This window comes from Plecotus auritus, assembly GCF_963455305.1.
Source record: "Plecotus auritus genome assembly, chromosome: 1".
Lineage (NCBI taxonomy): Eukaryota > Metazoa > Chordata > Mammalia > Chiroptera > Vespertilionidae > Plecotus > Plecotus auritus.
The window spans coordinates 109,686,007-109,701,216 of NC_137770.1; the positions used below are offsets into that span (position 1 = coordinate 109,686,007).

At 38.4% G+C, this 15,210-nt stretch overlaps 1 protein-coding gene across 1 annotated transcript in view; it reads right to left on the reverse strand.

Moving 5' to 3' along the window:
- NRP1 (neuropilin 1) overlaps positions 1–15,210 on the reverse strand; it is a 172,801-nt gene that overhangs the window by 76,068 nt on the left and 81,523 nt on the right. The window contains 1 exon segment of the mRNA XM_080686986.1: positions 13,422–13,588. Coding sequence (XP_080543112.1) covers positions 13,422–13,588 — 167 coding nt within the window.

The following is a 15,210-nucleotide window of genomic DNA, read 5'->3' on the forward strand; positions in this document are numbered from 1 at the left end:
CTAGGTGGGCCTCTTATGGTAATGAGAGTTTCATGTGCTAATGGAGAGTCTGGGAGTGCAGGTGTCCAAGAAAACTCTTCTACTTAGGGCAAAAAAAGCCTGCAAGGAGCTGATGGGATTACTGAGATTATAAAGACTGCTGTCCAGGAGACAGAAAGAAGAGAAAAAACAGGCTACCTTGGTACAACTGCTCATCAGAAATTGTGTGTAAACAGTTAATCTCTGAAGGGATGACAATCATTGCTGAGAACAGATGAAATGAACTTAGAGATTTAATATTTGGTCAACTGCATTTTTCTTGTTGGAAGCTAACCTATTCAAACAGAAAGTGAATACTGATTCTTTTTAAAGGATCACTTACTTATATAGGAGGCAGGGACAGCCTTGAAATAAAGCATTTGCAAATTATTGCTCTCTAAGAGAATCAGTAATTTTAATTCACAACTGATGTTATATAGTTTTGGACTGAGCAAAGGCCAGCCTGTGGCAGGAGAAAAGCTAGAAAGTTGGAAACTCTGTGGGTGTGGATGAAACATGAAAATGAGGAAGGTAAAATATTCTACAATGATCAGTGACTCCCATGCTCCTCCAAGAAGGAAGAGACAAGGCAGGTGCTCTAAAGACATGTTGCTTTGCCATCCAAATGCAGTCAGTGGACAGAACTGCAAATTCTTTTCATGTCCTGAAAAAAGAATCTAGCTAAATTAATGTCATGCATTTCAGCCTGGATTGCACAATGGGAAAAATAGATCTGCATGACCACTTTAAACTACAGCAGAACAAGCACAGATGTTACACTGAATACATAGTGTTTTCCCTCCCCAGCACTACCCTAAGTCCCTAACATAATGGAAGCTATGACTTGCATTTCTCCACATGGTTAGGCACATCTATTTCAACCACATACTTGGAAGTGATAAGAAGTGAAATGTTTTCCTGTCTAACATGGCACACCTGGATGTGTGGTGTTTCGGGGCGGGGGGGTGGGGAGTGAGGGAGGAGGTGAGATTATCCACAGAAAAAAATAGGGCTAAGGAACATATTTGGGAATGCTGACAGAAGCATTCTTTTCAAACAACCAAAGCAGTAAACTTTTCAGTTAGTAAGAATCCTAACACATTGTCACTGTAATTTTAGATGCAAAGTTAAGAATGAGAACACAGCATTTGGTATGGTTTCAATAAAACTGCCAGTATTTAAAAAGGAATGGGAGTGAACTGGTTCTTAATCTTTTAAAATTACTTTTGATAAAAGATTTTAATTGAGATGAATTTTATGTGAAATCTACAAATATTCTAAATGTAGATAAATAAATAGATGTTCACATAAACTCTTCTGGAGTTCTTGTTCTTCGACTAAGGGAACTAAATTACTGTATTATAGAAGTTGATAATCAGAGATAAATTTCAGCATATACAGGTCGAACCCCCAAATTACCTATTTCTATCTCTTTTCCTTTTTGTTCTACTCCCTCAAAGGTACAGGAATGTCCAGATAGCAATAATGTAAGATGCTTTCATTTGTCACAATAAATGAAATTCATTTACTTATTAATGGTTGATTTAGGGGAAGTGTCATGTTAAATGAACACATGCATTAACTGATATTTCTTTACATGGTAAATGGTTGCTAAAATAATGAATTCTTGCCATTTTGGTATTGGAGCTTTCTAAATAAACTAGAGGCCTGATGCATGAAAATTCATGCAAGAGTAGGCCTTCCTTCCCCCAGCTGCCAGCACCAGCTTCCCTCCGGCACCTTGGACCCAGGCTGATTCCCTCCTACAGCTGCCTGCAAGTACCTGGGACCTGGGCTGCTTCCTTATAGGGCTGCCCGCAGGCACCCGGGACTTGGGCTGGCTTCCCTCGGACCACCCGCAGGCACCCAGGCGTCCCACTGGCCCTGGCTTCATCAGGAAGGATGTCCGGAATGATGTCTAGAAAACGTCAGGTCTAATTAGTATATTACCCTTTTATTATTATAGATAACAGCATCCTTATAAATGAATGCAGTATTATTTAGAAACATAAGCTAAAGCTACAGAAATAGTATAATTTATGTGCTATAGAATATTTTGGTCGACAGTCACAATGACTAATCTGAATTTTTTAAATAATGTTTTTTTTTAAAGGCCAGTAAAATTCTGCATTTTATACTAGTATCTTCATTTTTTAAGATTGAGAACTTAAAGTTCTTTTCTCCATCTGTGCTTTGTGTACCTCTTGAAATATCAAAAACATTTTCTTCAGTATTTTACATGATTTACTAATGTCTTTTCTTTACTATGAGTATTTCCCTCTGGAAAGTTTATACTTTATTTCCAGATTCTCAATCTGAAGGCTCTGTCAAATTTCTTGGACCTGTATAGCCATTAGCTTGTGCCACCACCTGGACTGTGATCTTGGTCTTTCTCTTCTGAGATGAGCTCTGGCTGTATCAGCTGAGCTCTGGCTGTATCAGCTTCAGTACCAAATAAACATACCACGTCTTCGAGGTGAAAGACAACTGTGATGACTTCCTTCATACAGCTGGCTCCCTGGGGCTGCTTCCCCCCGCCCACTTTTTTGAATTAGTATATGGCCTATAACATGCTCAGAATTAACATGGTATTATTATTCCCAAAGAAAGAAAAAAGAGCAGGTGTTGGCAGGATTTCAAGGTGGGAAGTCTGTAATGGTGGGTATGCCCATGCCTTACAGATATTTCCTTCAAAGACTGGAGAGACTTGAAAGATGAATGATCTAGGCCTCACCTTATCTCCCCTCATGGACTGCACTTCCCAGTCACCAGGACAAAGGAACCAAGGGAAACAGGCTCACGAGTGAAGCTTCTGTGTGAAATTCTCAGATAAGCTTCATTGTGACCTAAACAATTACTTGATCTAAGAAAATCTTTTCAATTATTACTTTTTTTTTGCTATGTGCTGCCTCACATGACTATCAGTAGTATTTAAAATGAATTCCAGCTAGCCCTAGTCAGTTTGGCTCAGTGGATAGAGGGTCCCTGGTTTGATTCTGGTCAAAGGCACATGCCCTGGTTGCAGGCTTGATCCCCAGTATGGGGCGTGCAGGAGGCAGCTGATCAATGATGCTCTCTCACCATTGATGTTTCTATCTCTCAGTTCCTCTCTCTTCCTCTCAGAAATAAATTAAAAAATGAATTCCAGCTATACTCCATAAATTTATATTTTCATGTAGGCAAGCCCAAGGCACCAGCTGATAAGAGTAAATTCATTTTTAATGAATCACAGAATCTTAAATGTTTGGAAGGACTTCAGAACTATCTGGGCCAATCACCCGTCCCCTGAGGAATTCTCTCTATAGCCCTCTCAGGCTTGCTAAAAGAATGAAGGAGCTGATTTAATTCTTTGCTAAGCCCAGAAAATATAGTTAGAAGTTTAAAGCATTAGTTGTAAGAAAAAGGCTTCATTTTTCCAAAAGAAGGCAATTAGAAGAATGCCATAAATGCACTTTTAACCGCTTGAGAGCTGAAAAATAAAACTGCACAAGTCACTCATACAAGTACATAAGTGATTATTCTGACTCATAACGTGTAATTAGTCTCAAGTGCTTACTCTGTTCAATAGTTGGAAATATAAATGCATGATGCATTTTACTACTATTGGAATTTACAGAGCATTTTTTATTTAATCTACTTTCCTCTATCTGAATAGAGAATGGAATGAAATTTGAATGCTGGAGGGTGAGATGGAGAAAGGAAATGTGTGTGAATGTGTGTGTGTGTGTGTGTGTTTCAGGTCAGCATCCAAAATTGCTATTTTGATGTAGATAAAAATTGTCATTTTGATGTGGAGCTTTCAAACAGTACATTAACTGAGGAATATATAAGGGCATGGAATACCAAACATATCTGGCTTCAGAATTTCCAGGGGGCGCCTTTTTCACCTTTGGAGAAATTGCTGTGGATGCTAGAAAAGTTTCAAACTGTGGTGTTTGCCAATTCTGTAGAACAAACATTTTTTGCTCTGGGGCTTTCAAATTATGATATGAAAGTTATTTAAAGCTTAGGAATTTGTGTTATATTACATGCTGCATAAACATAGCCATTGCTCCTAAATGTGAACATTAATGCACTCTGTAAAGGTATAACTATAACCACCAGGACAGAAATCAACAAACCTCACCAAAGGAATTTCTTAAAACTGCTATCATAAAATCTGTGCATGTTATGGATTTCATTAAAATTTTACTCCCCGAGGATTCCCAATTGTACAATAACAGAAGTTCTTTAAATTTTAAATACCACAGACAGGAACTGCTTTTTACCCAAAGCAGATGTGAAATCATCAAACTTGCCCTTTTATTGGTCCATGGATATGAGACTGGTTGGTAATTGGTAACCCTTAATGTGTTGTTTAGAAGTCAGAATTAGAAACTTAATAGTATTTTCCCATGAAAATATAAGTTAATAAGCAATAGACAGGCTTTTCAAACACAGTTCCTTACTCTTGACTATACTTGAAGTTAAAAAATTAAAATACAAACCACTTTGATTCGCATACTTTAAGAAAACTAAAATAGACAAAGGCCAGTGACACACAATGTCCAGGTGAAGAGGAGCTCTTTTCAGTCATATTTTTTCTAAATCCTGTCAATAATGACTTGTGATTTTTGTCCTTGTGTTTCCTTTTCTTAATCTGATCCTTATCAGTGCATTTTGAGACCTGAGTGTGCAGTATTCTAAAATAACATCTGTATTTATTTAGCTAAAAACAGTTCACTTTTAAAAGCTAAAAATATTGAACCATAAGATAAGCAATGAGGTTATGAGGCTATTTTCCTGCATAAGATAAACAGATGAATCTGAATTTTTGGAAAACAAAAAACCTATGGTTCTGTTAAAAAAAAATCTATGATAAGCAGTTCAGGGAGAAAAACCAGCCAAACAACCAGTTACTTTTTCTTTCAAAATGCTGACTAAACTGATTATTTTTTAAAATAACTTGATTAGGATTTGGGGTATTTACACCCCTGGTTTTGATTAGGGGGTAATTTTACCCTCAATAGGACAACCAATTTTCCCCTCCATCATGACAACCAAAAACCTCTCCAGACTCTGGAGAAGTTTTTGGTTGTCATGATGGAAACGTGTGTGTGTGTGTGTGTGTGTGTGTGTGTGTGTGTGTGAAAGAGAGAGAGAGAGAGAGAGAGAGAGAGAGAGAGAGAGAGAGAGAGAGAGAGACTGGCTCCTAGTACAGGCCAGGACACTACTAAATATCCTAAAATGCACAGGAAGACCTCCAACAAATAATTATAATCCCAAGTGTCAGTTGTCAGTATTGTCCAGGCTGAGAAACCCTGCTTTAGGCATAGTCCACTCATTTGTTTAAATCTTCTGCAGTGACTGTTCAATTTAATAGACATCATTTACAATAAGCAACTAAATAGAACTGTGCTGGGTTTAGAAATGCTTGCTTGGTCTTTAGGGCATCATCTTCAAAAAGGATCCAAATTCATTTACACATCTTGTTGCAATTAAGTGCCAGCAAAGAAGTAGGAGAAAGGACACTAAGATACTAATCCAGGTTCAGTCACTAACTCACTATGTGAACTTGCACATCACTTGACCTCTAACATATACAAAATAAGGAATTTGCACAAAATGACGTTTATATTTGCTTTTAGTCTTACACTTAAAGTTGATACATCTTAGAAAATATTATTCTAGAATATAACTATGAATGGTGGCTACAAATAGACACTGGCATAAAACATTAAGAAACTCAAACTATAAGCAAAATGGAATGTTCATGCTATGTAAATTAATTTATTAAGTGTAATTCTTCCTAAAATGTGGTTATTTTAATATTGTTTTTTCCAATAATGCTTCATTATAAAAATTTGAGAGGTTTCTTTAAATAATATACACTAGAGACCCGGTGAACAAAATTCGTGCATGGTGGTGGGGGGGGTCTCCTCAGCCCAGCCTGTACCCTCTCCAATCCAGGACCCCTTGGAAGATGTCTGAATGCCAGTTTAGGCCTGATCCCCTAAACCGGCAGTCCGACATCCCTCTCACAATCCGGGACCACTCCTAGTTGCTCCTGCCTGCCTGATCACCCCTAACTGCCCCCCCTTGCTGGTCTGGTCACCCCAACTGCCCCCCCTGCCAGCCGAGTCACCCCCAACTTCCCCACCCTCGGTGGCCTGGTTGCCCCTAACTGCTCCCCCCTGCCAGCCTGGTTGCCCCTTACTGCCCCCTTGCCGGCCTGGTCACCCCTTAATGACCCACATGCCAGCCTGGTAGCCGCCAACTGCCCCCCCCCACCAGCCTGGTCACCCCTCACTGCCCCCCCTCTGCCATTCTGGTTGCCCCTCACTGCCCTCCTCACCGGCCTGGTCGACCCCAACTGCCCCCCCCCCCCACGGGCCTGGTCGCCCCATGCAGCCTGCTGCTCAGTCATTTGGTCACCCCTCACTCACCCCCTTCCCGGCCTAGTTGCCCCACACAGCCTGTTCGGTCATCTGTTCAGTTGCAATGGTAGCTTAGGCTTTTATATATATAGATTTTCCTTATGGTGTAGTGACATAAAATACTAATTAGTAAAATCACTTGACTGATTTACAAAACTCAATTAAGTGGTCAAATTGACCAAAATAATCTTGGTATTTTCTTGGTATGAGAAAATAACCAGTTATAAATATTTAAATAATTATGTGACATGCACATTGTTTTTCTGAAATCATATCATCCTTTAAAAAAACTCCCTCTGAGTTTAATCTGTTCCTATATTTCTTATATATATATATATATATATTTCCTTTGAATTACTTCCTATAATATGAAAAACCAAGGTGCCAGAGAAAGCACTAGGAAAAGCTCTTCAGGAGGCAGTAATTTGGGGAACATGGACTTCCTGGTTGGAAAGCTAGTCATAGAAAAGAAACCTGTGATGCAGAAAGGGTAGGATGTAAAGCATTCATTGTATGCAGGAAATAGAAGTGAGTTTAGAATAAAGGCAAGAGAAACAAAGGCTTACCTGGAAGAATTTTTAAACCAAATCATCTCTCTTCTAGATGGATGTTTTAGCTAAAATAGCATGCTAAGATTAGTTGCAATAAACACCCCTGTATGTGCACGCGCGCACACACACACACATAGAATACCTGGGTAAACATTCAATTGAACACCTGTATTGTCCCTAAGTCTGCCAACATTATATATTTTTACTAATTATATAGGTTTCAGGTGTACAATTCTATAATACATCATCTGTATACTGTATTGTGTGCTCACCATCCCAAGTCAAGTCTCCTTCCTTCACCATTTATTTCCCCCTTTAGTGTCTTCTATCTCCCCCATTCCTTTTTCCTGTGGTACTCATCAGGAAGTTGTCTATGAGGTGTTTTTTTTTTTTTTTCTTAATCCCTTTACCTTTTTCATCTAGTGCCCCCCCCAACTCCTCCCATCCAACATTATATTTTACACACATCATTCCAAATTTGGATAACTCAGTGCACTATTTTTGTCAGCTCTCTAGTCACACATTTATAAATTATCATTTTATTGCAATTTCAGCAATGTACTAATGCCATGAATGAGATAATGCACACACTACAGTGACTAGCTTACAAGCATAGAGAGTTTACAATCAGGAAGACCTGGTTCAATATACGTCTGGATTAGTCAATTTAACAGGAGGAACCAATTTTGAACACAGCATTACAGGTTATAAACCTGCTAGAAAGTAGAAATTGTATGAAAAAACAAAAACCACTTTATAGGAGATAACTGTTCCACACCCAACACATTAATATAAGAGAATGAAAGATTTGTCCACAAGGTTTAGAAGAAAAGAAAATTATATATGAAACTTATTAAAATAAATGATATTCTAAAGCTTTAAGATAAATTACTTGTTTCTTCTTTCAATTTTAGACAACTTACTTTAAAGATAAAAACAGGTGTTTGAATAAATTCTTCTAATTGAATAAGCAGCACTCAGTTCTCCAACTAAAATTTGCTAAAAATGTGTATTGATACTCTGTCAGAGGGAATATTTCCATGAATTCATTAATCATTTCACTCCATTTGGCACTTAAAGGACATCCAGTTAGCCCTTTTTTAGCTCCTGAAATCAAACCAATGCCTTTAAATTATCTTTTGTCTTCGTTCTCAGCAGGTAACAACTGACTATTCATTTATGAATCATGAGGAAGCCACTTAGAAGTTGTTGTTAGTAACAACTCACAGCCCTAGATGGATGCTGGGGGACCTCCTGGACTAAAGGAACGACCCTGCATTGGAGGTTAGCAATCTTGCTGTTTGGACAGTCTCCTCTGTGACCTGTGAGGCCCAAAGACCTCACCTGGCTTTGTCGCTTTTCTCTGAATAGTTGGCATGAGAATACCTACACAGTTTATTTTACATGATACAGCATGAGGTGAAAAAACTCAGTCTGAGTGGCTAAAGAGCTGTGCAAACTCCAGCTGCACCCTGGGCCTATGTCAGACTAACCACAAGGGGTGATTCACCAGTTGCTGTCTGTCTTCAGGTCGCAGTGCCTACTGCCTCCCTTCCCAAGTCTGCGGAATGATGTCCACTTTAATTGTGTAAGACTGATCATTCCCACAAGTTGCACCTTTTCACCAAACTGGGATTCTGTGAACCATTTAACCTCTCTGGGTCTCATGAAGATGCAAATAAAAACCTCTCATCTACTTAATTTATATTCTAAAACTAAAGTGGGAAGTATATGCAAAGATGCTCTAAAAGGAAAAGTGCTATAAAAATTAGGTTTTATCATTAGAACATGTCTTACAATTAATTTGAAAATCCACCAAGCAACTAAAGGCCTTGGATTTGACCAGTTGTGCATGATGAACTTTAAGGAAGTCACCTGCTCTCTTTGAAACTCCAGTGAACAGGACTAAGTGTGTGTGTGTGTGTGTGCTGTTGTGGATGTGTTTTGATTCAGCTCAGCCTACCTCCTTATCACACTAAGGCCTTTTGTTACTGGTGTCTGCTTTCAGAAGTCCTTCAGTTAGAAAATATAGAAATATTATGCAAGAGAAATACATCTGAGGCAAAAGGAAAACCTGGAAACAAGTTTCCTGACAAGGTTAGCACTAGTGCCTGTCTTCTGGAACCTTTCTTCTCCTCACACCTCAGAATGAACATTTGCACAGGTGCCTTGCTTCAGGGGCTGATGGATGCTGATAGCTACAGACTGCCATCTTTGAGGGCTCCTCCTTCTGTGTGATTAATTCATAATGGGGCTGACTTCTCAAAGGAAGCAGGATTTAGCTTAGAAACCAACTGCTGTCTGCTCTTCTGGAATAATTGAAGGCATAAATAATCTAATACCAAAATTTTCCCCACAAAATACAATGCCTTGAAATTTGTATAAGAGTAGTGCCCAGCTTGAAGTGGTTTGTCAAGTAATTCTCTGTCTAAAGTCACTGGAGGGTGTGGTAATTCATTAGTCCCTGGTGCCATTTTTATTTCTTTGGAATAACAAAGCTCATATCCCTTCCAGGCATGATCTCTCTTGCCTTTTTTTCTTCTTGTCTTCTGGCATTTTAACCATGGAAAAGTCACAGTTGTTTTGAGGAAAGCACTCCCAAGAGCTTTAATTAAAGCTAGACAAATAAATCTGTTTACAGTGTGGTGGACACTATCATTAATAAAACATTGAAATAATTAATGAATTAAATTCTGCTTTGTGTGAATGGCTATACTTAGGATCTATGAGAACATGTCTTCTGAACAGACAGGTTTGTTATGCACTTAGTTTGCAGAAATGAAGAAAAAAAACTGAGACTGCATTTCTCTGAGATTCATCCTATATAATAAAGATGTAATATGCAAATGGTCATTACGCTGTGAAGCATAACGACCGGATCACGGATCAGCAGGAGAGTGGGGCAGCGAGGTACAAGCGGGCAGTGGAGAGCTACAGAAGGGAGCAGGGCAGCAAGCTATGAGGGGGGTTGGGGGGTTGGGGGGAGCTACAGGAGGGCAGAGCAGTGAGCAGAGAGCTACTGGAGGGTGGCAGTGAGCTACTGGCGAGCAGGGCTACTAGTAGTATCATAAACTGCTAGAGCTTGAATGGAGGTCACATACATTACCTCAATTTTATAGGAAAAAGAACTCAGTTTCAGTAAGGTTAATGGCTTGGGCTCTAATGATGTACTTGAAAATTGAGGTGTTTTTTTTTTTTTTTTAAATAGCACCATTGATACCCTGAGTCTACACTTTGAATTTTTTATTGTTTAGCCAGAAACGAAAGCAAGAGAAGATTAAATTAATAATAAGATAAGCAGCTCTAGGACACAGAACAAAATGAAATACTTAAATAGGAAAATTTCACGTTGTAATTTAACTCTGCCATTGACCATAAAGAGGTTTTAGTTGCTCAGGATATGAAGTGGCCTTTTGAGCAGGATATGACCATGTGCAGACTTCTGAGTTGAGACTTCCCTTCGTGCTCCTTCTCACTAAGCTGCCTCTTGTTTTTAAGCTTTCTGGCAGACAACAGATCTCACAGGAAGCACCATTGTGAACATTCATGTGGATGGTTAATGGTGCATTGTTTTTTTTTTTTATGTCACTCAGTACTTTTCCAGAGAAAACAATGGGAACCGAAGAGTGTTCCTATCTTGAAGGAAAGTCAGTTTCCAATATTGTTTTATTAATTTAACACATGCAAGTGTTTGTCCTTGTTGCTACAGCAACATGTTTGTAGGGTATATTTGATGCAAAATGTGGAAAAGCTGAAAAAGAAAACAAATACCATCTGCATATTGATGTGATGGGGTAAGTGACTCTTGCCTCTCAGTCCAATTATGCTGTATTTGGGTAATTTGTAAAGCATTTAGCTAATAAAAACAAGGAGCTAACCACTTCCAGGTAGTTTCTGAAAAGCTGGAAACAGATGAAATTACTCATAATTAGGTGTTGGGTGGATGTTAGGCACTCCTACCATGTATACAGACACAACTAACGTGTAAATGAGCCCACTAAGCTCCCCAAGGAGAAAAAGTTCATTTTACCTCAAGGTGAGCAGACTCTAAGCTTCCCTGACATTCATCTTATGGAGAGGGCTGGGGAGCAAAGGGCCCTGCATGCCAGGCTTAGAAGCAGTTAGCACCCAGGTCATCTTGGTGTGAGCCTTCTCAGTGGCAGGAAAGTCTAAAGGGAGGTGAGTGATTGAATTTCTAGGGGTGGTAATGAATGATAAAGATGCAGCACACTGTGTAAAGAAGCAGGTGCTGGGGTCCCACAGACCCCGGTTGCCAAACTCAGTCACTAACTGTGACCTAGGGCATTTACTAATTTCTCTGAACCTCAGTGTTTTAAAATGAGGATAATTGTACCTCTTCCACAGGATTGCTCAGAGAATTAAAATTAAAATATGTCAGGGATTCAGTGAGGTCAGGCCTCATAGTAAGTATTCAATAAATGGTAACTATTTTATGAATGGCACAATTGTCAACTATTTCTAGCTCTCTTCCTGTTAGCACATGTTGAATTGCTGCCTCTCAGACGTTTAGTGTGGCTGTGGGATTTGCTTTGGCAAAAAAAAAAAAAAAAAAGTGGGTGGAAATGCTTGTTTTGAGGGAATTAAAGAGCCAGTATGCTCTGCCACACTCTCTTTCTCCGTCTACCTTGGTGACAGGCAACATTTCAGATGATGGCTGCTCCCCCTCCGTGTGGGCCCTGGTTGAGAAAATGTGGAGCAGCCCCTCAGTGAATCAGAGATGGAAAGTAGCACAAGAAAGAAATAAACCTTCTTGTTTTGGTTACTTTGCTTCTCCTGACCATGCTTTGATAGAAAGAGTTGGAACATTTGAGAAATTTTTTTCTTCTAGGGCAATCTCAAATTGTGTCTAACTCCTGAGAATGATGTAAATCCTGTCCTGTTGAAAATTACTTTGCGGGACCTATTTTGTTTCCGTTTCTACTGACTTGCCTTACACAGAATTGCTGCAGTTGCAATTTCAGACCTCTTGCAAGACCACTTCCCCTAAATTATTGAGCGCTTTCCACATTACCAAGAATGGGACTACATTACCATGCAAACACGCTTAGCACTGCAAAATGTAAGCTTTCCTCTAGAGGCACATCTGTCAATCACACACAATTGCTTGTTGGTTTGGGGATGTGGAAAAACAAGTTACCAAGAGCTTTTTTTGATATAGGCAAATTCATTTCATTTCTGACTTAATATAGAACTGGATTCAGTAGTCCTAAGGTAAAAGTCTCATCTTTTCTCACCCTTTAGATATTTCTTAGCATTAGTTCAGTTTCCTGTAAGAGGTTAGCATGAATTTGTCTCCTGTAATAGGCCATTTCACATTAAGTGTATGTTAAACTAATATAGACCTTTCCAAAGTAAAACAAAATCTGGTATTTTGTTCTCAAAAGACTGAAGCAGCATTAGATGTTGAAAATAGAGGGTTAATCACCTTGGTTTTTTTTTTTACTTAGAAACTCTTTCTCTGGGGATTAGTCATTTTTATATATCTAGCAATGAATGCAAGGTTCTGCCTACTGTCCTCAAAAGGAAGCCTGGATCCTTCAGCAAATCACTTTGTATAATTTGCCCACAGGTTAGCCTACCCAGCCAGATATGTGTGTTTCATTTTACCGTGGGTGAAAAAGTCAAGAATGTGAGCATCAGACTTTGTCTGGGACTATCCAGATAGCAAGGTTGGGCAAGTTGAGGACTGGATATGGTGTTAGGATCAAGACCAGAGATGAGTGAGGGGTGGGGATACTGCTGTGGGAAAGAAGGTCTGTGGGGAATATAAGGGTTATGGGAGAGAAGGGAATGCCAGAGCAAAGTGAGGGAAGCAGAAACAATTTCACTAATGAGAATATGAAAAATACATTTCATACATGGATGTGTAAACATAATCCACAGAGACCAGTGCCCTCAAATAAACCACCTGTGCTATATTACCCTACATGGAAAAGAGAACCTCAATCTGCTTCTTCCCTTTGTCTACCTGAACAAATAAATTAAAAACCCTATACTTGGAAACACGTATTTCACTCAAGTCTATAAGTAGGTTTAATATATTTCAGCCAGGAAATAAACATCTGTTGAAATAGAAAGCATATTAATAAAAAAAAATGTGTAGTTTTGGGGAAAAATCAGATCTTTCAGTGTTACCAAAGTGAGACATCTTTGCTCAAATTCTGTGAAGAGTCCTGTGTAAGTATTTGAGAAGATGCATGGATTTTCAGAGATGTCATCTGGGCCTGCTTTTTTTTTTTTTTTTTTTTTTTTTGATGGTGTGCCATCATGACATGGTTCCACAGAATGACTTAGTGCCCATTAGCATTCTCTTCTCATCTGAAGACACTTGTCAGGCACTGCTTATTTTCAACAACCTTTCTAAATGACTAAAATCATCTTCAACCTTAAATGTGCCAGGTCTTAAGCGACCTACCTGTATCCACTCTCTGTAGGAATCTTCTCCAGGAGTCCATCCATTCTCAGGGTAATTCAGGCGGGAGCGTTCTGAAGACCAGTTGGTGCTATACTGGGAAGAAGCTGTGATTTGGTCAGAATGAATTTCTCCCGATTCCATGCCCAGAGCTTCCATACATTTGAAATCTGAAAGGAGGAAAAAAAATGTCTCGAAGTCATCAAAACATAGGGCACCTATGTTTCTTCTTTTTTTTTTTTTTTAAAATCTGACATACTAAAAATTTCATATTGTGTTCAAAGTTTTACAAAAGGTAACAGTAAAGAACTTATTGGAAAGTAGGACTCATACATGCATTTCATGGCAATAATTTTTGTTTCTGTTTTATTTGCCCATTTATTTTGTTTTATAGGTTCTACATATAAGTGGAGTCATATGGTGTTTGTCTTTCTCTGTTTGACTTATTTCACTTAGTATAATACCTTCTAGGTCCATCCATTTTGTCATCAATGGTAAGATTTCATTCTTGTTTTATATATATATATATATATATATATACATATATATATATATATATATATTTACACACACACACACACACATATATATATACATATATATATATATATAAAATCTCACATGTTCTCTTTGATTTATCTATTGATGGACACTTAGGTTCATGGAAATAATAATATTTTTTAATTCTCACCTGAGGATATATTCCTATTGATTTTTTTTTTTTTTTTTAGTGAGAGTAAGGGGGGAGAGAGAGAGAGAGAGAGAGAGAGAGAGAGAGAGAGAGAGAGAGAGAATTATCGATGTGAGAGAGAAGAGAGAGAGAGAGAGAGAGAGAATCACCGATGTGAGAGAGAAGAGAGAGAAACATAGATTGGTTGCCTCCTATACGCACCACGTCTGGGAATCAAAACCAAAATCTAGGTGTGTGCCCTGACCCAGAATCGAACCCGTAACCTTTTGGTGTATGGGATGACAGTCCAACCAACTGAGCCACCCAGCCAGGCCATGGTAATAATCGCTTAAAGCAAAGCTATGATGACCTCATAGTGATTAAGTATTTTTCTAACTGGACCTAGGTTAACAGGAATACTATTAGAAATTTGCTAGGAAATGATGGAAATTCTGATTTCTTTTCAAAGTTGAATGTATGTAAACAGGTCACAAAGGCACATTCCAAAAATTTTGTTTCAATAAAATTTTACTATTGAATTATTTCTTACAGTATTTAATAAAGGTGAAAAAGACTCTATGTCCATTTACAATCCATAGTCAGTGGACACTAGACCTTAACTCTGTCTTTCAGAATCCTTGCAATTGGCACCCAAGCCACCGCTTCTGAGTCTTTTAGTTCTCATGCTGCCTGCTCCTGGCCTAGCCATGATTATTAACATAACCCGTTTATTTTATTAAAACACAAAAGTATTTGTCAGGGGTAAAATGCAGTATCGTATGATCCCAAAGAGCTCACAGTTTAAGAGTTTTAGAGCATAAAACAATAATGCTAACAATGATGACCATGTGTAACACTAGGTCTCATACACTCAGTGAAAAAATAAAATATGAAATTGATATGACATATGATATTGGAAAATGAATAATAAATTTTAGGAAAATGTGAATCTAAGGTACTATAGTGAAAAAAGCTTTAAAAATGAACCATCCAGAAAATCTCAACTAACTAAAATTTTACATTTTTTGAATTTTCTATCACAATAGATAAGGTTTTAAGGCATTAAAGGTTTTCATTCACTGGTTTCATACCTTTAAGATTAGGTTTGTTATTTGTAATATA